At 38.4% G+C, this 27,147-nt stretch overlaps 2 protein-coding genes across 2 annotated transcripts; one reads left to right on the top strand and one right to left on the bottom strand.

Annotated features, from left to right (window-relative positions):
• Window positions 1-4,152: 4,152 nt before the first annotated feature.
• On the bottom strand, window positions 4,153-15,201 carry snx30 (sorting nexin family member 30). Its single transcript, XM_061733447.1, has 9 exons — window positions 14,945-15,201; window positions 12,667-12,882; window positions 9,937-10,047; window positions 9,685-9,843; window positions 9,274-9,463; window positions 7,817-8,016; window positions 6,955-7,044; window positions 6,607-6,759; window positions 4,153-5,600 (listed from the first exon to the last, which is right to left on the bottom strand). Exons 1-9 carry the CDS (start codon window positions 15,071-15,073, stop codon window positions 5,523-5,525), a joined length of 1,326 nt encoding a protein of 441 aa, XP_061589431.1. The 5' UTR covers window positions 15,074-15,201; the 3' UTR covers window positions 4,153-5,522.
• A 4,684-nt stretch (window positions 15,202-19,885) lies between these two features.
• inip (ints3 and nabp interacting protein) lies at window positions 19,886-22,058 on the top strand. The gene is made up of 4 exons (XM_061733445.1): window positions 19,886-20,172; window positions 20,850-20,946; window positions 21,675-21,762; window positions 21,866-22,058. The coding sequence occupies exons 1-4, from the start codon at window positions 20,148-20,150 to the stop codon at window positions 21,962-21,964; spliced, it is 309 nt and encodes a 102-aa protein (XP_061589429.1). The 5' UTR covers window positions 19,886-20,147; the 3' UTR covers window positions 21,965-22,058.
• The last annotated feature ends 5,089 nt before the right edge of the window (window positions 22,059-27,147 follow it).

The raw sequence follows: 27,147 nt of genomic DNA, 5'->3' as shown, positions 1-27,147 counted from the left end.
AACACAGTGATTTCAACACATATTCCATTTGTCAGGGAATGTGTCACAAAAAAGCCCCGTTTAGGGGTCACAGAAAGAACAAGTGTTTGGGCCGAGCAGATTTGTTGATACCCTTTCATGAAACTAAGAAACGGCTATCCACAGATATCTCTAAAATAACTGGAATCTGTTCCAAGTTAATGGCATTTTTTTATTTATTCCATGTTTTACCACAAATTAGACTTTGCTTTTATACCAATTCAGCTAAATGTTTAATATAATACAATAAATGAGACCACATGGACCACACTGTAAGCAGCCTGGTATCTTGTTACACAATCTTTAGCAGCTACCACTCCCAACATGTCCCGACACCAACTCCTCTACAGGCACCATATGTAGCAGTACCAGTTCTGACCACATGGGGGCAGGATGTCTCAAGGAAGGTCATGTGTCATCTGGTGTAAAATCATAAAACCAAGCACCAAACATTCTAACTTCCAGGTTGAAGCCAACATGTAAATGAGGAAAGTTGCAGTTCATCAACATGAGAGCTTTGTAGCTCCAAATCAGACTTCTACATTTGTTAGTAGATATTTTGGCTTTAACTTAGTGTCTCTAGCTGTCGTCATGCTGTATTTTTCATACTTTGATTAGTTTCCAGGTATATGTGAGACAGTTGTATTTTAGTGAGCTTGAAGGGCACCAACATATCTGTACAAATCTGGAATCAAGGTTTGCTTAGATCAGTTTGAACTGGTTCACAATGTCAAACCTCCATTGATCACCTTTAGTTTTTTACCCTTGAAAACACTTTTTAAACTGTGACTCTGAAAGCGTCGCTCATCTAGAATTGTAGAAGACAAAATTTAAGGTACCTTGGACACTGCTTTCTGGAATTTAAGTATAAATTCACTTTCAGATTGGAAGAAGAGTTCCAGAGAGCTCATCATCCCGAGATAATCATCTACTGTTAATGTCAAAGAACTGACCGTAAAGAAAGTTTAATCTCTCTTTTTTCTTTTTTACTTTACCACTACTGTCTTGTGTTTATCTGGGTGTTTTTAAGTCTTTAGTTTATTTATTTTTTCCACAATAGCCTATTGTGTCCTTTTGGTCATGGAGGTTCATGTAAACTTCAGTCACCCTACAGATCATATTTATTCTTCAGATTGTCACTCCATAATGTTTTTTCCTCATAGTTCTGCTACAAGTTCCTTTTCGTGTCATCGATCCAAGGACTGTTGTTCTCGACGCTGCGGTTAAAGTTGCTCCGGTGATTTTGTCCAAATCCAGTTCTCATTGTAATGATAAGTGCTAACAAAGGTCCTACCCATAGATGGCCGTATACTGTTGACTCTCCAGCTGTACATTTGTTATGGGTTTAAGCAAAACTGTATGAAATCTGGGAGCGCTACAAGAATTACACGCAGATTGTTACGCGTCTGCAGTTCAGGCTGCAAGAATAAGATAATTTATTTAAAAATTACATCTTACATGTTAAATTACTGTTAGGTTCTATTTTCTATTCTGTTGGTATCGTTTCTGTTACTTTTTAAGTCTGAACACTGAAGTCTGGCTTATGATTGTACTGCACTTTGCAGATATTTAATAGATTTTGTGTATTTTTTTTCTTATATTGTATACTGTGTATTTTTATGGATTGTCTGCATAAAATCAATCAAATGTATTTTCAATCTAAAGCAAATATTTTCTCAAAATTTTCCACTGTATATTTTTTATAATTCTAGCAATAATAATCTACACAGCCACCATATGTAGCAATACCAGTTGTGACCACATGGGGGCAGGATGTCACAAGGAAGCTCATCTGTCATGTCCTGGGTGTAAAACCATAAGAGCACCAACATTCTCACATCTGGGTTGTATGGAGGATTTTTTGTGCCAAAATTAAATAAATAAATACATCATTAATTAATTAAAATGGGAATTAAATATATCATTAATGAATTAAATGTGTCATTTTATTAATTAAAATTAGAATGAAATATGTCATTAATTAATTAAAATACAATTCATTTTAAGTAAAAAAATATATTTATTATTTCAGCATTTAATTAATTAATGACACATTTAATTAATGATTTTGTGTTGCGTGTGAATCATGAAATGTAAAACTGCATTTAATTAATTAATGATATATTTAATTCCCATTTTAATTAATTAATGATGTATTTATTTATTTAATTTTGGCACAAAAAATCCTCCATAGGGTTGAAGCCAACATGTAAATAAGAAAAGTTGCAGTTCATCAACTGATCACTACACACTACCCTCATGTTTTAACATCCAACGTTACAGCAGGAAATAAATATTCATAAGTTATCACTTTTTGCTACATCCTAATACCTCTGTGAACTTCAATTCCAAAATAAAATAAAATGCTACAAAAATATCAAACTCATTTATTCTCTTTATTATTGGTCCAGTATATCTGAAAAACCATTTGTGGTAAAGATAAATTGCATCAAAACCTCAGTATACAAGCTTATTTAGTAATTACAACAAAATGTTATTAACATTCAAATGTACATTAAGGAACGTAAACAGTACACACTGAAGAGAAGGAGAAAGACTAAAGCCAGAATCACACGTTCATTACTCATCTGACTCTTACACAGCTTTGACTGGTTGCTGCTGCTGAAAATGAGATTTGATCTTCACATGTGAATCTAAGCAGGGAGGACGGGAAGAGAAAATGAAGACATTTAGCTCAGAAACACCTGCTTTGCACAGAAAACAGAACTCTCCCTGCCTCACCGACACATAGTCAGATATGTACCGTCCCTGCTGAAGGATTTCACCTGAATCGACTCAAGTGTGTGACACTTAAATCCAAAATTAAACAAAAAGTTTGCGTTGATCGGTTTGACATTAGACAGACACGTTTTAAATGTTACCAACAGTAATAATAATAACAGTTTTCTGGGGCTGCATCTACACGTATAGTGCAAAGAAAGATTATTCAGCAGGCACACGGTATGAGATGGGGCTTTTAAAACAGATATGAGTACAGTAAGCAGAGTAAACAGAGGCATTATTGATGTTTGCTTATCTCAAATTTACACCTCAGAGCTAAAACCTGATACAACATTCGCCTCTTGATGCTGTTTTTACTCCCTTTTTTAAATCATTAATTCAATTGGGACTACCTACAGGAGTTAATCTCCAAACAGAGTCTGTATGGTATTTCTTTTTCATTTGTATCCTGTTTATAACTTTAATTGTAGCGTTAAATATGTTGGTATATCAGTTTTGAACATTTGAAATATTAAATAAAACAAAGACAATAATTGAAAACTGTCAAACACTTAAAACTACTGGAGTTGTGTGGGGATAAAAATAATCCATGTTACATATTTCAGACTCTTCGCCCTTTACAAAACGTTTTGAAATTTGTTATTAACCCAATTAAATTCAGTCATTTAGCATTTCAGTGTCAAGGGATCTGTAGAATAGTTAGTAGAAGTTTTTATCCATCTGGTCTAAAAAATATAATTACAAAAAGAAAAAAGGTAACTTTCCTTCATTTTTCTCCCTAATTCTGGTCATAAGGAGAACAAGTAGCTGCAACAAGCTTTTTAAAGTGAAAACATGAAAGAAAAAGTGTTAAAACTAGTTAACACAGCGGCAGACACTTGGTTTAGCATTTGGACATGTGGAGGGTAGACAGTCATGTATGCTCAATGTAAAAGGCAAAAAACACAAGAAAACAAAACTTCATAGCAAAAGGAGGAAAAGAAATAATCAGCACCTTCATTCCTAATGTCTTATCACAGATAACAGAAAATATGTACGATGCTACAACGCACATCTGTGCCGGATGTTAACTTTGTAAATATATAACTTTAGATAACATATCACAATACCCAGTCTGACCCGATGTCACTAGTCAGGTTTGGTTTTTTTACTTTATGCTGAGTAGACCAATCCAGGAGTATAAATGAGGGGGAGATTAGGTGTAATAATGGTGAAATCTTATTCTCCCCTCGGTGGCTCAAAGCCATTTTGGTGAAAAGTCAGAAAATGAAGGTAAAGGGGACTGCAAAGAAGGTTGGTTTTCTGTTGCTTTTTTTGGAGGAGGGGTTTCAAATCAACAATAAGATAAAGAGAAACATGTGGGATGTAAACATACTACCGTTTGGCTCTGCACACCAGACCAAACTCAGCTGACTTTTCTCCAATTGATCCACCTTCTCAGTGCTCTTTGCTACTCTGAGCATGAAGCATGAATCTGTTTACTACATTCAGCAGTTCTTAAGTAGACAGCTGTCACATCCTTTATTCAAGAAGACCTTTTTGTGAGTGGTACATAGTAATCCCGCAGGTTTCCTTAATAAAAGTCAGATCATTTCATGTATTCAAAGAGTATTGATTATCAAGCTAGAGTTGGACATGCTTTTCTCCTGTAGGTTCATCTTTATCTGTTTAACATCCCTACAGTGGATAAAAATGCCCTTGACAACAAGAGAAACCAGAGTATCACCACAAGATGGCGCTGCTTCTCTGTATCCTCTCAAGTCACGTGACTTCTCTTTACGTGTGTATTTGAATTTGTGCTCTGCTAACAACTCTCCACAGACTCACCTTCCTGGTATATGTAAGCATTCAGGTCACACGCACATATTTCTGTAGTTGTGTTTAAACGCAGCTTGGTTTCTGGGTGTGGAGGCAAGACGAGAAGTGCATTCATCAGGTTTTCTTTTTTTAAATAAAAAATGCAGTGGTTTAACCATGACAACTGTGAATGCACCTCTGCTCTCTCTGGTCAAACACACGGTGCACATTGCCAGCAAGTCTCTGCAGCGGGATCTTCTTGAATAACAACCGTTCGAAGAGAAACCGGAACAAAGTTGAAGCTCTGCTACAAACAGCCGAGGATGAGAGAGTTTGTGGAATTTAAATGGTGTATTATGCAAAAATAAACTAAAGTTTCAACTTATTATCTTTTTTTTGCTTGGCTTTTTCCAGCAAAAAAATATGCCTTTTAAAAAAATGTTTTTTCTTGTCGCTTCAGTGGTAAGTTTCAATATCATGTATTCACAGGCTGTTATAATCTAGCAGGAGAAGAAAACAAAACAACCAACTTCCTCTGGAACTCAAGACACTTCGTATTCCTGTGTGATGGCAACGTCTGGATGAAAAGCAAAGATCTTTGCCAGAGTTATCCTTTTTTGGGCTGATGTGAAAACAGAGAGAGCAGACTGAAAAGGCATCTCTCCAGGACGATGGGTAAACAATCCCAAGCAGCATTGGCAACAAACTGTTAATTGGGAACAAAGAAGAAACAGCAACAAAAATCAAAAAGGTCTTTACGCGTTCTCTCCCAGCTGCTCTTGAATGCACCATTGTTACCTTTTCACAGGGCAATGTTTGTGGGAGACAACGCCTCCTCGTACGAGCATCTTGCAGGAGGAAAGTTTTGGAGATAAAAATCTGCTTCCTGGTTGGTCTTTTTTCCCTTGGCATTAAAGAATTGAACAGAAGCAGAGAAATGGGAGGCTGAGACGTAAAGAAATGTTTCAGTTCGTCTCACTGGTTTTGTCCTCAGTCTGTTTGTCCTGGAGGAGAGTTATGAGCGACTCCCACGCTGCCTGGCACTGCAGAGTGGAGATCAATGAAGAGTCAGTTGACACAGAGACTACGATTGATCAAGACTACCATAAATCAAATGATGTTTAATAATTGTCATATTTCATATTCTGCACTACAAACTGTCTGGTGTAAACTACAAACTACGTAAAGGAAATGTGGGACCTCCACCACCTACTCTTGAGAGATCAGGCTGCTCTAATGTTGAATACGCTAGATCAGGGGTCGGCAACCCGCGGCTCTTTAGCGCCGCCCTAGTGGCTCCTGGAGCTTTTTCAAAAATATTTGAAAATGGAAATCGATGGGGAGGGAAACATATTTTTGGTTTTAATGTGGTTTCTGTAGGAGGACAAACATGACACAAACATTCTGAACTTTTTCCAATGCTGTAAAAATGTGTAGAATAAATATTAAATTTCAACGTTGCTGTTAACGAAGATTTATACGGAAGAGTATTAGGGCCATGCAGGAGAAAAAATATTTGAGAGGGGAAGATTTTTTTTTCATTATGCACTTCGAGAAAAAAGTCAAAATGTCAAGATTAATGTTGAGTTACAATTTCAGTAATAAAGTCAAAACCTTTTTCCCAACATTTCAACTTTTTTCTTGACATTTCAACTTTTTTCACGAAATGTTGACTTTTTTCTCGACATTTTGACTTTTTTCTCAAAAGTGCATAATGAAAAAAAAATCTTCCTCCGCTAAAATATTATTTTTATTTTTACATTTGCAGCCGAGGACCCAGTTCTAACTAATATAGAAACATGCAGCATGTGTTGTCTTCATTCTAAGGTTTATACAAGACTTTTCATTTTTTGCGGCTCCAGACATATTTGTTTTTTGTGTTTTTGGTCCAATATGGCTCTTTCAACATTTTGGGTTGCCGACCCCTGCGCTAGTTCATGATCATGAACTCCAAGTTCTGATACAAGCAGTCATGTTTAGCAAATCTACTCAATAAATAGCGTGCTACAAAAAATGCTGATACACATCTCTAATTAGCAGCCTGCGCACCTTTTCGTAATAATTGATATTTTTGTCAGCCATCCCGATGAGAAGTTGCTTGAAGTCCTGTCTCTTGTTGCTCTGCCAGCGTTCCCAGTCTGCCTTCAGGTCAGCGTTAAAGCACTCCACTTTATCCTGGCATTTCTCCACCTCCACTGGAACCTACCAAAGGAAAAAAGGGAATTTTGATGGAGAAGATTTGATCAAATCACTGACAGTGGCATGAAGATCAGTTAACTCCTCTTGACTCTACTTTTGTCTTTTAAAATGATCAAACTATATTGTAACAGCAGAAAAGTGACAAAGTGACAGCAGCTTTTGAAACGGTGTCAGGGGTCAGAGGAAGGAGCCACTTACTGGCGTTCGTTCCTCTTGTTTGCGCAACACGGCCGCTTCTAAACGGCCCTCGTACTCCGCTTGACTCTGGTCTCGCTTCCTCAAAACGTTCTGCAATGAGACAGATGACATCCAGCATTTTCATTTCCACCGTTACTATGACGTCACCGTTCTGAGAAACACAGAATATAAAAACGGTTTTTATCGTTAAGATGCATGCTGAATCATGACTGGGGTGAGGACAGGACATGACGAGCAGGATTTCAGAGGATAGTCCCTTTAGTCGCCATCAAAGCTGATGCTGCTTTTGAAAGCGTGGAAGAAAAAGAATTCAAAATATGCTGTTTGTATGCATTTCTTTGTATAATGGTGTAAGGGAGAGAGCATGTGACTTTTCTAGATCCCTACGGTGTAAAAATAACAGCACTTCATGGTTAACTATTAAACACATTCATGTTTGTACCCACATTCGTAAATTCAAGAATGTTTTCTGAAAATGCTTACACAGAACAGGTGCCCAGCTTTAACCTTTTTTTTTTTTTTTTAATACTTCAAAATACCCCTCATCTTTTGATCTCTCGTCACTTTATTCCCTTGGATCATTTGTTGAAACTCCTCATGGTTTACCAGGAAGTTGTGCAGCCAGCTGCACAAGCACTTGTGTGTTTCTGTCCGTGCATCTTCTAACTGATCCCATAAACTTTCCACACAAGCTAGTAAACTTTTATGAAGACTAAACTTTGATTTTCTGTGTACCGTGTTGCCCTGTTCAACACGTACGCGCATGTAGCCTCAGTAATGACATTTTGGGGGGGTTTGTGTTGCAGTACCTCTACTAACCACTGGGGTTTTGTGGCATGTTTGAATCCTCCTGCCCTCTCACCTGTATGGACTCTATGTAGAGAACATATTCTCTAAAAACAGGCAGGAAGTCCTGGCTCATGTTGTCACTCAGCTCCTCCAGCGCTCCGCAGCACGTGGACACACAGCCAGCCACGCCCTCCAGGGGGTGCTGCAGCTCCTCCTCCGACACCACCCAGCTGGAATAAACCGCTGCGTACTCCCGTACCTCTGTCAGGTACTCTAATAAAAAAAAAAAGAAAAAATTGAGTAAGAAAGAAATGTACCAAAAAAAAAAAAGAGATGAAAATAAGTCACAGCCAACCCTTTTGTCATTACAGCTAACTACTCAGCATCTACTGTACATCCACCACCTCAGTATCCACAGCTTCCAGGGTTCCTATCGTATCTCTGACTGGAGTCAAAGCTGTCAGCACAACACAGCCAACAGATGGTGACAAGGAGGATTTCCCATGACAGGTATTTACTGAATCACTTGTCACGCATGAGTTGGGCCTGCACTTATCAATCCTGCTCCTTGGAGGCCCAAAGGTCTCTTTGTCCGAGCAAACAGCCTCCTCAGTAAACCCTGCCGGTACAAGCTGCTGACTAACCACATATGCAGCTGCAACCATAATCACTAATGTGCACACACGATTTGAAGAGAAAGAGTGGCATTATAGTAGCACAAAGATCTTTTTTTTCCATGTTAAAATAGTGCAAATCTCTCTTAGAGACATATAATATAAGTCTGTTATGTCATTTCCCTTTGGAAGATTAATAAAGTAGTATTGAATTAAAGTAAATAGAAAGACTGTGCATCACCTTATAGCACTACGTAACGCATCAGCAATGATGAACGTAGCTCACAAAGCATCAGTGGACAACAGAACCAAAGAAGAGACTCAAAAACATCGTGGTGGAACAGAAAATGAGAAAATGAACAGAAACTAAAGTTAATCTTAGTGTCATAAACCTCCACGCCTATAGGGGGAGCTAAAGATTGTAAATATTTATTTTTTATTTTTAGGTTGTTTAAAGTTGTTCAGATATCTTTTTCTATGTGTTGATTTCTTGTTTCTTAAACATGTGAGCCAAACTTGTTTGAAACTCTCACTTCAGAGAGGTTTCCTCCACAATCTATCCAATGTTTTTGTTCGTACTGCCACACAACATATGACGGTAAGATACGGAAGAATTGGATCACGTTATGTGGAACCATGAAGTTGATAACAATAAAACTAGAGTCAACAATGAATTAACCATTAAAACGCTATAAAGATGATTTATTCCCAGTTTGAAAGTGACATGGCATGTCATTTTACGCACACTACCAGATGCTCCTTTTTTTTTAAATTATAATTTAAATCGTCTTCTGTTTTTTCAATTAAAATTCATCTAACATCAAATTCCAGTTAGTAAGTTGCAGGCTTCATTACATGTCTTATTGTTATCAGTCCCTCTGTGTCTGCATTGAGAAGTGTCCAGTGAAACTGATACCTGACTGTTCTTTGAGGATCCTCTGAGCGATGCGATCAATGGTTCCCAGTTTCTGGCTGAAAGTGTCCAGGTATTCTCCCATCGCACAGAACTCCGGCGGCCGCGCCCGCAGCTTGTATCCTCCAGCCACGTGCTTCACCGACTCGCCCACTTTGGTCAGCAGGGCCAGGCCCTGGCGCTTGTTCAGGTCCTGCAGACGCAACAAAACATGTGATGTGATGAGCCCCAGTGAGATCCCTGCAGTGCACACGTTCTAATATTCAGTCAAGAAGTGTCTAATTCACCTCCAAGCTGCTTATATTTACTGTTGTTATACTTGTAACATGTTGGTGGAAACGTACATCTTAATTCCTGGATCTTAATCAAAGTATTTTACTGCTGCAACCTAATTTCCTCACTTAGTTGTCTTACCTTAGCAGTTAAAAAAGCATTGAGGTGCGGGTTAAACGACAGGACGGGATGATCCGCAACTCGCTTCAGGAACTTGTCCAGAGCTTTCATTCTCGTCTCCACAAACTCCTCGGAAAATCGGTCGACAACACCCTTCATCACAAACTTCTCGGGCAGCGGCTGGAGAAAAAAACGGGTGAAAGGGGAAGAAAGTTCATGGGGAGTTTCTCCGTTGAAAGCACGACAGTGGTCTGCAACAACGCCGGGACTTACGGGGATGAGGTGAGTCGGCTGGCTGTCCTCCAACTTTATCCGGAGCCAGTCGAAGTCCTGGTACCGTCGTCGAACAGAGTATTCTGGCAGGTCAAACTCTATCCGTGTTGTCTGAAGTAGGAGACAAATACACATGCATGAGTTGCATAGAACTTTAGGTGTGAACATTTTATTTCCTCTGATTGAGCTGCTTATTCACTCTTTTTTTGTTCAAATGTACAAAAAAAAGTTTTAAAGGTGAAATAAGTTAATTTATGAATACAGTATTTTAGTTCTTATTCAGTTTTCTTTTGTTTCTACCAACCTAACACCAGTTTCGTTTCGTTTAATTATTTATTCAAACAGGTTAAAACAAAAAAAATTATCAGAATACATAAAATGTATATACCGAAAAAAAAAAAACATAAGCAAAACAAAGCAAATTAAAGAGACAAATCTATATGTAGATAAATATTTCCTGTTTGAAAGGGTGTAGGATGAAGTTTCAAAAAACTTTTCTAGTCCTACCCCTTCTAATGTTCTATTTTTTACAATTTCTTCATTTCACACAACTTCTAAAAGAAAAGCATAAAAGAAAAGAAAAAGTGGTTCAGCTGAACAAGGCACTTTGGTCACTGGCTGTCAGTTCATGTGTCCATTTCCGTGTTGTATCCATAAAGAGTATTGATTTTAAAGATTTGTTTAAACTTACTTAGTGAATTGCATGATTTCATTTCATCTTTACAGTTGCTCCACAGATTAACTCCCATCACTGATACACAATGGGTTTTGATGTTTTTTCGTACATGCTGTTTTTTAAAATTGCATATTCCCCTGAGATTGTGTTTATTTTCTTTTATTTGAAACAACTTCTGGACGTCTTGTGGCAACTGATGAGGATTTGCTTTGTAGAGTTTTGAAGTCGACCAGATCCTTGAATTTGAGTGTTCTCAGTTTGATGAAGAGTGGGTTTGTTGATTCTCTAAAGGCCGCTTTATTTACAATTCTTATTGCTCTTTTTTGACCTAACACCAGTACACATGAAGGCACAACACTTTGGAGGACAGCTGTTACTACCTGTTCATGTTTACTGTGACTTCAGCTGCTGTAGACACTCAAACACACACCAGCTTTCTGATCAGCTCTCGTTAAAAGACCCTCCTCCTCCTCCACACACACACAAACACACACAATGCTCATTTTGGGCTGGGATGTCTCTCCATAGCCTTTGAACCGGAGCAGAACAGTGCACATGGCAACTGTCGTCATGGTAGCCGTGAACGGCCACAGGCAGCGTCTCCTTTGGATCCGTGTCCTTCATGAAGCAGCGGTGAGACGGACGGAGCGCTGGCTCTGTGGTTTCTCCAAAACCCCACATTTGATGAGCGGAAAACCAGATCCACTTGGGTTAACACGAGTTATTAATTCACTTAGACTGATATTTTTTATGTAAAAATTAACAGAATGGCCTCCAAAAAGAAAAAAAGAAAAGAAAAATGACGGAGATGGCACACATAACATTTGACTGAAAGCCAGTCAGCAGGTCGCACCTCGTTCAGACACTTTTGTTGTCCATGAAGACTTTTCTTGCAGAATTAAGACTGAATATCTTCATCTTTGGCAGAAATCAAGTAATCAAATCAACGTTTTTGGTTTGTAGATTCTAGTCCGGCTTCTTGAAGAGAGACCTTGTGTTTTCAAACGGGTCAACTTTCCAAAAGCAGCAAGTCTGGATGCGTGTTTGGTCATGAGGGTGCAGGGAGACCAGCCTCTCTGTCCATAGTGAAGTCAATCTTCCCCAAAGACCAGACACTATTGCGCATGTAAAACTCCACTTCTCCAACTGCACTGAGCTCTTTGGACATTCACGATCCACTGAATGAAACACACCTGTTTTTTACTGAAGCCAAAATCTGCAATCCATCATGATTACTAACAAGAAGAGACACGAAAATATGACATTTTTATGACAATAATCTCAGCGAGAACAAATGTACTATGATTGTTCTAAATCTAACCATCTGCACTAAGTCCTTTTGGTTTATTTCTGTTAGAGCTCTTATTTAATCATTCAACCACACAAAAACACCTGTTTTTCAGACATACCCGAGCTCAATAACAGGGAAGACTGGATTTAAAACCTGCAGAATGTGGTGAAAATAGTTTTGACACATTTAGAAAGCAGACCTGAAGTCCCAGCTACAGCAGCTTTTCCTCAGTTGCCTAAAGGTTTGCAATATTGGCTCGTCTGCAGCTCCTGAAACGCTGCTCCAGCCCAAACTATTGATTTACTGATGTCACAACAAAAAGTACGCCAACCTTGTGTCTGTCGACCTCCAGAACACGCTGGAGGTGAGTTTGTGTTGTGTTATAAGAGCTCACTTCTACTGCTTACATGTCTGAGCAGTTTTATAACAGTTTTATAATCCACAGTTTGAAAGGCTGCGACTCACACAAGACTGGCATTTTAGTCTGGCAAACATCAACCTTTATTTAGCTCTGCTGCACAATGCTGCGACCAGCTGGTCGCTCCATTTTTATGGCCAGAGTTTGCTGATATGTGTACTAAGAATAAAAACTGGCTGAATGAGGCTTTGCAGAACTTGCCAGAAAATAAAAGATTTGAGGATGAGAAACATTTCCCATGATACAACTGGAAAACAAATGAAGGATGACTGGTTGGTGAAATGAAAGCTGCAGAACAACCACTATAATTCCACTGGACAGAAGCAGAGCCGGCCAATAGCAGACCTTGGTGGAGATTCTGTAGGTGATGTAGGTCTCCATGGTGGACACGTGCTTCTTTGGGTCGTCAACGGTGACGAAAAGGTCACGGGTTTCTGTGGAGGAATAGGGATCCGAGACTTCTGCTTCCGAGGTGTCGTCCACCTGCAGCCTGCTGAGCAGCAAGGACGTAGCAGCGGGACTGGACGTCTCTACCAGAGTGCCGTTGGTCAGCCCTTGTTCCTGCAGGAACACAATAGTGACATCACATTCACATGCTGCAAACAAAGAGCTACAGACGGATTCAGATGCTGGTGAAGCTTTTGGGGGTAAATAGGTCTCTTGTTGAAGAAGTCTGTCAGCCTACATCACCCACATGGTCTTTTTTAGATGAATGACAGAGAGCTGGGGAGAAACAGAGGGTTTGTAGAAATACCAGGCACTAAAAGAAGTTAAAGTTCAATTTGAATCTTCCTTTTTGAAGTTGGAAAGATTGTGCAGATTTCCAGTTCAGTCAGTTTCACTCAGGCCCTCCTTCCTCAGTCCATCACACACAAACACACACACACAGACGCTGAAGCAACACATGAACACTCAGCTTCTCCCGATTTGCTGTGGACACAGAAAGGAAACACACACGCGCGCGCACATGCAAAAACACACACACACTAGAGATGGGCGGTATGGACTAAAAAATTTATCACGATAATTTCTGGCATTTATCCTGATAACAATAAAAATGACGATAAAAAAATTACCAATTCAACTCCATCTTTTTAACTATAAATCTATCACCACATTCAGTCTTGGGAGCCCCCAAAACACTGCTCTAAAAGATACTAAATGCTACTAAACGTCATCAATGGGAATTTATCTTTCTTTCTTTCTTTCAGGCTTTTCTTTGTTTCTTTCTTTCTTTCTTTCAGGCTTTTCTTTCTTTCTTTCTGGCTAATATCTTCCTTCCTTCCTTCCTTCCATGAATCAACTTTACACAAAAACGTCAACGGGAATTTATCGTTTTTACAGCGAGATGACAAATTCTTACCGTGGGGAATTTTTTTTGACGGTTTATCGTGAACGGTAAAATATCGTCCATTCCTAACACACACACACACACACACACACACACACACACACACACACACACACACACACACACACACACACACACACACACACACACACCTTCTGTTACTTTAACACTATGGTGCAAACCTGGTCTGGTATTCTCACGGTTCAGATAATTGCATCTCGTGATGACATCTCTGTGAATGAACAACCAGAGCAGAAAAACAGCCATGCATTACAGAGACAGCGAGGAGTCACAAAACATCAGGCTGATGTGTTTCTCCTTTGTGCCCCCGTCCCCCCAGCACAGCTGGGAGAAGTATGGCCCATCAATATTGCAGTTTTTCAACTGTTTTCAGCCTAATGTAAAACTAATGGATTGTAACAGCAGAGAAAGAAATTAAGCTACTAAAAATAGATGGTTTTGCTCTATTAAAGAGCCAAACTGAGTTCAGCCATCGTCTTCCAATCATTTAGATGTGTCGTTTTCTAATGGGTCACAGAAATCCATGAGCAATTGATATGATCAAAAAACTGCATGCAGAGACTTACAATCTGTCAGTCCTATAATATAAAAAAAAAAAAAAACATTTGCTTTGCGCCAATTTGATTGTCTTATATTACCTCTTGTTGACAAAGTGATACCAGAGTTAAAGCCAGCCATACATATCTGAACAATTTACTTAATTCAGTTTCAGTCTTTCTGTAAAAGCAACGTTGGCTATTCTGAAAATGTCACTAAAAAGTTTTTGCCATATTCTTTAAGAATCAGAAGACTGACTTCAGTTTTCTGCTTTTTCATGTGTGGAGAGGAAAGAAATACTCCACACACCAACATAATCTTTGATAGATGCTGGATGTGTTACAGAAACTGACAATAATTAACTCACCAACCCAAACGACTGCTATCATTGTAACTATAATTGTAAAAGTGAAAGCTGTGAGATTAGTTTGTTGGGGCCATGTTTGTTTACACAGCACACCGCTGGTGCTAAAGATTCAATATGCAATTGCCCCAAACCCCGTATTTCTGTTCTCGATGCGAAGGTATAAATCATCATCTCTTTTTTTTTCTTTCTTTTTTTTTTTTGGCTGATGCTGTGCTGTAAAAACCTGCCACCCCTTTAACTTGGTTCCAGTCTGACACCAGGATGGTCCACAAGCTTCAAGTTTGGTCTCTATCCCGTGTTTGCTTCACAAAATCTAAAAAATAAAGATAAACAGTGCTGCCTGCTACCTTGTCCGGCTCGGCGGTGCCGGGCACGGCTGGCCCCGGGGGACGGGGCTCCTCGGCGGCGGAGAGCGGGTGCAGCATCTCCGTGATGGGCTTCTGTCCGGAGCTGGCCAGACCTCGGGCAGCAGCCATGGCTGCGGGGCTGGGGGCTCACAGCGGGCTATGAGCGGGGACCAGAGCGGGCTCACAGCGGGCTCACAGCGGGGACCGGAGAGGCGGCTCTCCGCTCGGCTGCACGTCAGTGGAGGAGATGTTCCAGCCCTGCTTCATCACAACAGTCAGCTGACCGCCGCATCCCCGGATGTTAATACACCACACCCCGGATGTAAACATGGCTGTCACGTGACCAGAAGTGTCCAATGATGACCTGAAGACATAATACATCCATGCCTGAAGATCGTCTATGAAGAAGATGATGGCTGTGTGGCTGGGTTTTTTTTTACTTTTTTTTTTTTTGTTTTTTAATTAAACACAAGAAAAACACACTTTATACAAAACTGCTAGTAGAGGAAATTTATATGCAGACATATAAACAAAAATAAGATAGACAAGAAAAGTTAATACAAAGGAACAGTAAGGCATTATATTATATAAGCATATATATATATATATATATATATATATATATATATATATATATATATATATATATATATATATATATATATATATATATATATATATATATATATATATATATATATATATATATATTATATATAAGCATTAAGCATTATAAGCAAATAGCATTGACATTTCTTTAATGAAACATTACTGATGTGATTTTTTTTTTTGGGACAGATCAATACCAGACAGATTAATGTGAGACAGACAGACAACCCCTACTACATTCCTACTGAAAGCCTGACATTCAGAAATAAATATGTTTAAAAAAAATGAAATGAAGTTATTTTGAAGCAACATAATAATTAAGAAAATAAAAGTCATGCTTATCTTAAGAATCTTTTTTCTTTGCTCTATCTTGATGACCTTCAATCATTTAGACTTAATTTGGATCCAAGGCGGTTTGTGACATTAACAAGACAATTTAACAATCTCTGAAATATTGGGAGAAAAGAAAAGAATGTTACATTATGTTTTATTTATTTATTGGGCATTAAAGGAGCTTTAAACAAGAAAAACACACTTTATACAAAACTGCTAGTAGAGGAAATATAATAAGAAAAAAGAACATCTTGGAGGTTTCATGAACAAGAGACATAAACCAAAATAAGTTTAGACAAGTAAAGTTAATACAAAGGGACAGTAAGGCATTTTAAAGCAAATAGCATTGACATTTCAGAAAGAGACTTAAAATAGAAGATACTTTGATATAGCAGTTAATCATTTTTAGTTTAGAGTTATTTGACTTAATATTTTTTAAAGAAACAAAAAAACTTTTGAACTCATTTATAAAAGAATGGAGGCTGTGTGGCAGTGTGGTTACATCAGAATCAGAATAAGCTTTATTGGCCAAGTTTGAACATTGCCCGACAAGGAATTTGACTCTGGTTATTTCGCTCACTGTGCCCAGATTTAAAAATAGCAAACAGTAAATAAACAAATGTGGCACTTATTAACATATATACAATTAAAAAACTGAAAGGTGCAGCAGTATGAGGTAGACATGGTAATGACAGCTCTGAATGAAATAATATATACAACTTTTTTTTTTAAGTGAAAGGTGCAGCAGAATGAGGCAGACATGATTATTGTTGGAAGGTGCATTGTTACAGCATGTGATAGTGTTATTATAATTACTGTTATTATTGTTATTGTCTTGCCGCTTTTAATGTCAATGTAAAGCACTTTGAATTACCTTGTGTTGAATTGTGCTATATAAATAAATTTGCCTTGTCTTGCCTTGCCTTGCCTTATTGTTATTATTGCACAGTGATGGATTTCTCTGAGACTATTAGTTGTCAGAGTTCATCAGAGCAGCAGCTTGGGGGGAAGAAACTGTCCTTGTGTCTGGGGGTTTTAGCTACAGAGCTCTGTAGCGCCGTCCAGAGGGCAGGAGTTCAATCAGACTGTGTCCTGGGTGTGAGGGGTCTGCAGAGATGCTACCTGCCTGTTTCCTGGTCCTGGACCGGTACAGGTCCTGGATAGATGGGAGGTTAGTCCCAACTATCCTCTCTGCAGACCTGATTGTCCGTTGCAGTCTGTGCCTGTCTAGTTTGGTGGCCGATCCAAACCAGACAGTGATGGACGTGCAGAGAACAGACTGGATGATGGCAGAGTAGATGGTGACCAACAGTACTAGTACTACAGCTCACTATTTAGCCATGTCTTTAAAGCCTTTTAATGTTTTACCAGAATAGCAATGTACACAACATGCCTGGGATACAAAACGGATTCAGACTATTTGATGTTTCTCTTCTGTGGACACATTTCTGTACAATCAATCAATCAATCAATCAATCAATCAATCAAATTGTATTTGTATAGCACCTTTCATCCAGGTACATGAAATACAAAGTGCTTAACATTTTGACTGAAAAATAAGCATAATAAAAACAAAAATAAAAACTGGGAGACCAATGCACATTGACATACAATGTAGTTAATTAAAATGAAATAATGATAAAAGTTCAAGAATAAAGGCTAAAAAATAATCAGCCCACAACAATAAAATATAATTAAAAAAAAACAGTACAAGAAATAGATAAATAAATGAAACAAATACCTCTAAAAAATGTTAAACAGAATAAAACTATAAAATTTGATGCTACATAAAAGCCAGACCAAAGAGATGAGTTTTTATTCTACGTTTAAAAATGTCCACATTTCCAGCTCCTCTCAGATCCTCCGACAGGCTGTTCCACAGGTTTGGAGAAGTTCACTAAGAAAGCATCATGTCTGGGTTGCAAAATTAAATGTGTTTTATTGCAAATAGTAGCTGTTGAAAAGGTGGCGTAACTTATGCATTTAGATATGCATTTAAGGTAGTGTGGCCCAGTGATAGACCAGTGACCTGTCCAGGGTGAACCCCTGCCTCTCACTTGTAATGAGCTGGGATCAGCTCCAGCAGACCCCCGTGATCCTGCAAAGGATAAATTGGGAATAGAAAATGGATGGATGGATGGATGTTTTACCATATGCTCACATTTAGACTTCCTAAGCAAGTGTTCACGAACTGAATTGTTGGATATTTCTGTCAAATGTTAAAGAATTTTCAACTTTTGACATTTGGCACCCAATCAAGTTGTACATGGGGGTTAGTGTTGATTATTCATGCTAAAGGAAGAGAAATGCAGCACGTCCAGTTTATTTCTGTTGTAAAAATAACATTACCATAATGCTTTAACTTCCAATTTGACAGTGTCTTACTATAACAGCAGCAGAACATCTTCTACCTCATAATCTATGCTCCAACGGTGTCTTCTTTTAATTCATATCATTTAAATCAGTGGTTCCCAAACTGGGGGGCGCGGCGCTATTGCAGGGGGGGCGCAGCGAGGTTGGAAGGTACTGTAGATTCATTATTTTTTTTTATTTATTTATTTTTTTTAAAGATTTTTTATTTCTTTAAGATTTTGCCTTCAACACATATGTGCAGTGAGAGAGAGAAATAGGGGGTAAGTAATGGTCTGGCCGGCGGGAATCTAACCGGGGACCTGCTGCTTCAGGTCCCACAACTACCCGGTGGTACTGGAAGGAAGATGCAAGTGGTAATCTCTCACCTGCAACCGGTTTGAGAGGATCTGGAGCATGAAACAAGCCTACCCCACTCACTGAAAAGGTGTGGGGATTAAACTGACATTTTTGCAGAGCAATTGTTGAAATTTTGATTATTTGTTTAGCTGTTGCTGCTGTTTTTCAAAAATATGTTGAAAGTAATGCATACTGTATTGTACAGTAAAAAGGAAAAAAAAAGCAAGCCCACTCACATCACTGAAAAGATAAAAGGTGTAATTTTTGTAGAGCAAATGTTCAGATTTTGGCTCCTGTTTGTATTGTTGTTGTTTCGATCTCTGTGAGCTGGTCAGGTTGAAAATCAATTTTTACAGAGATGGACAGTTTTTTCGCACATATGTTCAATATATGAAATCAATTGCAGTCGCATTTGAATGCAAAAGATGTGTGTGTCTGTGTTGGGGTCGGGGGGGGGCTCGAAAATTCTGTTACGTACAAAAGGGGGGCCTGGCAAAAAAAGTTTGGGAACCACTGATTTAAATGATTGTCAGAATAAAAATGAACAGGTATATATATTTGATAGCATTTCTGCAAACCTAAAAAATCCTTTTTATTTATTTTTCATGCAATGTGTATCCACCTTGGGTGGACACACATTCTATTCTTTTCTATTTAAATTTATTTTCAAATGCCTAACCTGCAAAGAGTGAATAATATATGATATGTTGTTGAAGGAGATATTTCTTAAAATTGATTTGTGACAAATGTATGAGATGTGGAATAAAAATGTCTGTTTTGAATCTGTCATGCATTTCTCTGCTACCCTCTTTGAGGGTACAGAAATGCTGCGTTATGAGATGATGAATGAAAATTACCTGCCTTTCTCATGTCTTGTGTGTATTTCTGTTATCGTGGACTTTTGAAATATGAAAAATATGTAGATATACACATTTAACACTGGCAGTGCTAACGTGTCTAATAATCTTGTGAGATATTATTAAAAGCGGCTAAGAATACCATTCATGATGAATTTGTATTTAGTACTACTAAGTGAGGTGTTTGGGGTAAAATGCACTAGCTTTTGTGCACTTGGAACAAGTTTCTTATCTGCACAGAGAATATAAAATACATCTAAGATAGCATTTATTTTAGTGTTAGAATATACAAACTAAAACGGCCTCTTAATGGGAATCCTTGGTGTTATTTAGATAATTTAAATTGGTAATTTTGGGACTGCTGCTACTTTGTGTGGCTCTTGCTGACTTTTGGAGCGGAGTGAGACCTCTCGCTCTGATTTCCAGCTGAACGGAGCAGCACAGCGCTATGAGCGACACCAGTTCAATGATTATTTCAATCAGCCCAAACCTCTGATAGCGGTGTTCCCGAGCAAGTAGTGTGTAATTTGTTCTGATCAACATCAATCTAAATATACAGTTAAGCAGTAAATGTATATTGTCCCGTTGTAACCCATCCGTGTTGCAACATTATCGAGGTTGAAAGACACACACAGTTTAAGTCATCTGCACCTTTGTGAGTGACTCTGGAAGCGCCTTCTCCTGTATCTTCTCACATGGCTACGAATCCTCCAGGACAAGGTACACTTGTAGATTTGGGCCACACGATGTAACTTTTAATTTTTTTCCTGTGTGGTTTTCAGTCCTGTCGGCAGGGGCATAACGTCAAACTACAGAAACCCTGGGCTTTCTGTTGTCGCACTAGTTTTCTGAAAGACGAACTATGTTTTAAGCTTTAATCAGCCCAAAAAATGACATTTTTTTTGTATTTTTTTCTTTTCATACTTTTTTTTTTCTTTTTTTTTGTAGAAGCTGGTTGTAAATGAGATGTTAAGCAAGGGGTCCTCAATTCTGGTCCTCTGGGGCCATGTCCTGCATGTTTTAGGTGTTTCCCTGCTCTAACCGCATCAGTGCACACTTTGGTGACAAGGTGATGATGACCATGAATTACAATTAAATTAGTAAAAGGAGGGAAACATCTCAAACACGCAGGAGGCCGGCCTCCAGGACCAGAATTAAAGAGCCCTTTGGTGAGCATATTTGCTTTTAAATCCTGCACATTATGGGGTGCACACTGTCATATCTTCTGCGTATTTATAATTTACCAGTTGTTTTTTGCTGTTTGGTTGATTTTTTTTTTTTGTTTATTTAAAGGCAAACCCATCATCTACTCTCACTTGACATTGTTCAGTGTTAAATGAGATGTTAGCTGAGAGCTGATGCTCTGTTCCTCATCACTCCTTGTTTTTGTTCTGCAGCCTTCCCAAACAAGGCTCGGGTGGCGATCCTGGCTGAGCTGGAGAAAGAACGGAGGCGGCTGCTGCAGAATCAGAACTTGAACATTCCTGGAGCCAGGTGGGGTTGTCTGATGTACAGTGAAAGACAATAGTCTTGGCCTAAAGCAGGGTAACTAAAGGGCTGGCTCTGGGTGCCCGAGTCAACTATAAGCTTTATCAAAGAGGAACAGTTTTAAGCGTAATCTTGAAGGTTGAGGCCTCACTTCTTCCTGGGACAGTTGGTTCTGCTGTAATCAGGTCTGATAACCGAAGGCTCTGTCTCCTGCTCTACTTTGGTGCTTTGTTGGGAAAATATGAAACTATCAGTTCTTTAATGTGACAGAACTCTCACTGCAGCCTTTTGGATCTTTTTTTCAATGTTGTAAAGATGAAAGAATCTACATTTCATATCCTCAGAACCAAGATTCGTCTGCCACATCAAACAACTGCAGTACGAACGAAGATTTATCCTTGTAAAATTTTGCTTTTTTATTTAAACCAGGGTTTTCAGTGCAAAGAAGCAGGTTCACTTCATTCAAAAAAACATTGCCATGGTAGCCCGTCTGCAAACCTGGCCTAAAGCATTTGGTTATGTTAAAGATATGGCACCGAAACCTTTAAAAGCAGTTACCTTTTTACAGAGGTAACAGCTTATATAAACAAGAGGCTCATTAAATCACTACAAGTTGTAGTCATTGACCATAATAGGGCCTGGTGCTACTGAGTTTGTGAAAACAGAGGAAAGTCTCATTAATAACACTATAAATATCTGTCATTGAGCCTTGACTTGTCCCTTTTTGCCTGTAGTATCTCACTGTCGAGGCCGATTATGAAGGATTTCAGAGACAACGCAGAGCAGCAGCACATCGCTGCTCAGCAGAAAGCTGCCTTGCAGGTAAGACTTAACACCACCAGCAGTTTAAATTGGTAACTATTTGGAGTAAAACTCTTCATACACCTCCAGTAATGCAAATTGTTTCTCATGTCTTCTATTTCAGCATGCACACGCACATTCTTCAGGTTTCTTCATCACTCAGGACTCGTCATTCGGGAACCTCATCCTCCCCGTCCTGCCACGGCTAGAGCCCGAGCCGTGACCTTTGACCCCGCTCACCAGTGCACAAGATAACCATGTCTCTCCCAGTTTCCACTTTTCTGTTTTTGATTAATAAATGACTGTCACATTGTAAACCATCTTAGTGGAATGTGAATTTGCCCCTTACATCCCACAACCTACAGTAACACAAGCTGAGTTCAGGAGAGCTTTCCAACAGTGTTGATTAATTCAGTCAATGCACCTTTACGCAATACGCATCCGTTTTCGGCACCACGGACAGCAAGCGGCAGAGTTAGAGAGCAGAAATAGCGTATCTGACAAACACAATTTAACTCATTCTGTTCACTTCATTCACTATGTCAGTGCAACAATATCACGTGGACATGGAGTGGCTAACAGCCTCGTTAATAGCCTGACTCCCGCTCTCCCTACCCGGTCCTTCTCCCTCCGCTGCCGGGGCAACATTGGACCCATCACTTGCCTTCTTTTTTTGAAAAAAATGTTTGCAGGGTTGCCTGCCTCCTTTCCATTTTTGTAAGTTAGTAACACTGCAAAGCGCGCTAAAAACGAGATTGACCTAGCGCCCACTGTCGTCAGGGACGCTGGGACACCACATTTCAAGATATGAGGGGGGTACAAGTGTTGGGAAAGATAATACCTAGTGAAATTGATCATGTTGTTCTGACTTGCATTTGTAGTTATTTTATATGTATTAAATAATAGAATAATCAATACAAATAGACACTGAGTAATTCCATGAATTTATTTAAAAAACAAACATTTACATTTTCCCCTGAAGCCAAGGTGTGGCAGCTGCCATACCTTGCCATGCCCAATTGACGCCCCTGCTTTCCAAAGACCTGGAAGAGGTTCCAGATAGCTGTCAAACATCATGTTAGACAGTCCAGAGACTGCATACACAGAAACCCAGCAAGAGCTTTCTTGTTCTCTATTCTATCGTGGCTCTGACAACACAATTTGGTGCACATTTGGTCCGGTTTTTACATTTATAATTTTTTTTTTTTTTACATTTTTATCCCCGATTTTTTTACCCATTTTATCACCCAGTGCTCCTACCTAAGTCAGTCCTGGGCATTTTTTTTAATTAATCTCTGGATAATAAATATGTCATCTCTGTTCAATTCAACTGATTGTTTTTTTTTTGTTTTTTTTAACTGGTAATGGTTTTTTTTCTCATTCTCCAAATTTAATAATAAGGTAAAATGTATTAGTTAAAAAACAAAGGAATCAGAGTACGTTAACTTTTCTCCGCATTTCAGTCCAGCAGTGTCTTTTTCCAACTACCCAGCACCACAAACTGTTAAAGACTGGTACAAACATCATTTTCTCACCTCAGTGGAGGAAGACGCATTGGAGATGACACTAGACTAGATGTCGGGTCAAAAATTTTAAATGTAATTGAAGCTGCAAGCAGCGATGAATGGGCCCTCGCACCCTTGTGCACGTTCAGGCGTGCTGCAGTGGAAGCGCTTGTATGACTTGCATGTAGATTCTTCAGGCCTGGACGTTTAGTGGATGACACCACCAACGACTCTCTATATCAAACCATTCAAGTTATGGCAGAAAGTAGGAACTATCAGATATCGACCAATCAGAAGAAGGGGCAGGGCTAATTTGCTCCAATTATGGTCAAGGACTCAAAACCGAGTCCGATGACACCACCCACGAGTCTTTATGTCAAACCATTCAAAAGTTTATCGTCTATCGTCGCCACTGTAACGCTTTTGACTGAGAAAGGTAATGCCCATCATCGCAGGATCGAGACGCACATTTTGATGTATAACACACCTGGGTGCACGTTACGGTTCGGGCGAAGAAACGGCTGAGGGAAATGGCATTAATTGCGCCAAAATTACACGATTAATTCAAAATGGCCGACTTCCTGTTCGGTTTCGGCCATGGCGCCAAGACACTTTTCTTTAAGTTGCGACATGATACAGGTGTGTACCAAATTTCGTGCATGTACGTCAAACCGTATTGTGGGGATTGAGGCACAAAGTTTTCTAGGGGGCGCTGTTGAGCCATTACGCCTCACCCATTAATGCAAACCATTAAATATCGTGCAAAATTCCTACAGATACAATAGGACCTTCGCACTGTCAGTGCTCGGGCCTAATTATGTCCTCTAGTGGGAAAAAAGTGGTACTGCAAGATGTGCCAGACTGACATCACCCAGCAGCGAAGTATCTAAAAGTGCCAACCATCTTACTTCCTCGTCTAGTTTAGTTGCAGTTCATCGACTGGCCGCTAGAGGCGCTGGAGCCCCCGGTACAGGGAGGCAAATGCCATATAAGAACATAAGCCCAAGATCAGGCAGGGGGTAAAGGGTTTTAAAGTGAGCTGTATGGTGGAACTTTTATTGCCATTATACAGACAGTTTACATGGTGCAGTTTAGTTCCATATTCTTCTTTTTCACTATCACCTCATGCAAGGTTTCCAGCAGGTTGAAAACAAAGTCGAAAAAAGATACTGGAAAATAAATACATAATTAATTCAACAGCATGTGCATTTTTAAAGTTCAGTTTACCTGGCAGCAGTTTGTCTTGCAGGTAGTCACAGGTGAGTTTGGCTTAACACCCCTGATTAGATGGCACTGCATCAAAGCTACTACCCACATGGGGGAAATGATTGCTTTAACAGACCTTTGTCATGTTGGAGGACACATGAACTGCAACCAAGACCAAGCTTTCTGACATTAGGCACTATTTTTCACTCCAGAATGTCTTGGTAGTCTTGAGAATTCTTTGTACCTGCACAGATTCAAGAAACTCTGCACCCAATGCAACAAACTCCAGGACATAATCCCCTCAATGTTTAGCTTCAGTCTTCTGCACCTAATTACAGAACTCTGTAGCTACTCTGTAGTCAATTTTTAGTAAATAATTTCTCATTACTTTTGTCAGTTATTTCAGTGACCATTGTGGGTTTTTCTCTTTAATGAAACATTACTGATGTGATTTTTTTTTTGGGACAGATCAATACCAGACAGATTAATGTGAGACAGACAGACAACCCCTACTACATTCCTACTGAAAGCCTGAAATTCAGAAATGAATATGCTTAAAAAAATGAAATGAAGTTATTTTGAAGCAACATAATAATTAAGAAAATAAAACTCATGCTTATCTTAAGAATTTTCTTTCTTTGCTCTATCTTGATGACCTTCAATCATTTCGACTTAATTTGGATCCAAGGCGGTTTGTGACATTAACAAAACAATTTAACAATTTCTGAAATATTGGGAGAAAAGAAAAGAAGGGAACATGTTACATTATGTTTATTTATTTATTGGGCATTAAAGGAGCTTTAAATAAACATATGTGTATTTTTATATAGTGCCTTTTATTTTACTTCATATTGACAAATATGCAATTTTGTTTTACCGAGTTATGTAAATGTGTCTTTTAAACAATTGTATTTTCATTGTATTCTTTGCTTATTTATGAATGCTTTTTTCCCAATCTGAGAACAGGTTATAATTTATTTTAGACATTTCCTGTCATCATTAACATCACACCTGCTCTCATACTCTGACACCGATTCATAGCGTGCATGACAGATGTGTAATAAAAGAAACACACTTACACACAAAGAAACAACTGGTAGAACAGGCTTTAACCATGGTCATTCAGTCTTGGGCCCTGCAGACCAATAGAACCTTTTTCAATTTGATGTTATTAACTGTAAACCTCAGTAAATTTCAGCAACAAGCGAATTTTATTATTATTGTTCTGTTTTAAACATATATATCAATCACGTAAAAATAGGTCCAATGATGTTTGATGAAAATATATGTGTAATTAGAGTTAGACTAAATGTGACATTACATTACTCTGACTAAATCCCACCGATGGTTTTACCGCTGGTAGCAACAACAGTCATCTGCTGTTTGCGCCGTGAAACAGCGGCCTCTAGTGGATGAAACGAGAAACACAAAACAATAGTTCTCAACATTAATATAATATAATATAATATAATATAATATAATATAATATAATATAATATAATATAATATAATATAATATAATATAATATAATATAATATAAATCATATCATATCATATAATATCATATAATATCATATAAAGGTGACCAAGTTGTAAAAAAAAAAAGCTGAAAAAAGTAATAATATGACTTCTTTTCTGTTTTTTTTAAGACACACAGAACCTTGATTTGTTTAATTGTTCCTGTCATCTTGTTATATGCTTGATTAGACTTATTTATCGTTCTTGCTGAATGTAATCCAAGCCAAAAAAAGTATATTATTTTACATGTGTAATTTAAGTAGCTGATCGAGAGGAAACTAGTGTGATAATTTACCGCGGTTGAATTGGTTTGATATTGGATATTGGATATTATGAATTCAACACCCATAAAACTTGTGATACATACCACTGATTTTGGTCATATTGCTTGTGATGTGTTCATGGTCATCTAGACTATATATCACAAAACAGTAATTATTAAAAAATCATATATATGGGCTGATTTAATGTTGTTTAATGAATTCAACACCCATAAAACTTGTGATACACAACACCGATTGTTTTCATTAAACCACATTAAATCAGCCCTTACATATGATTTTTTTTTTAATAATTACTGTTTTGTGATATATAGTTTAGATGACCATGAACACATCACAAGTTTTTTTTGGGGGTTGAATTCATAATATCCAATATCCAATATCAAACCAATTCAACCGTGGTTGATAATTTCCAAATTATACTTGAAGTATTTCCAAAGAAGAAACTCCATTTCTGGGTCCAGTTTTAAATACAAAAAAAGTCGTCTGCTTAAGAGTTATAACTCATAAATTATAACTCATGAATGCTTTGACCGCGGACTTTAAATATGACCAATAATCAGAAAAATTAACTAATACATAGTTACAGGTTGTATTGCGCTCTTAAAATCAAAAACATCTAACACAAATAGCTTCAAAACACAGGAAAAAATGACTGAGGAAAAAAAAAGAAGAACAAATCCACGGATGTCTTGTCGGAGACGTCATCACATAATCAAAACGACGCAGTCAGATTTAGGACACAAACTGTATGAGCTCATGTGGGTTTTTTTCCTGTACAGTTAGTGGTTTTTCGTGTCTGCAATGAGTGACTTGTCTGGACCTGGTGCTGGCTCCACCTCCGTTAGTCACTACGTGTTGCGACTGGAGCCTGGCTTTAACAAGCATCTCCGGC

This window comes from Cololabis saira, chromosome 11 (assembly GCF_033807715.1).
Source record: "Cololabis saira isolate AMF1-May2022 chromosome 11, fColSai1.1, whole genome shotgun sequence".
NCBI lineage: Eukaryota > Metazoa > Chordata > Actinopteri > Beloniformes > Belonidae > Cololabis > Cololabis saira.
This window is presented reverse-complemented; position numbering and strand designations above follow the sequence as displayed.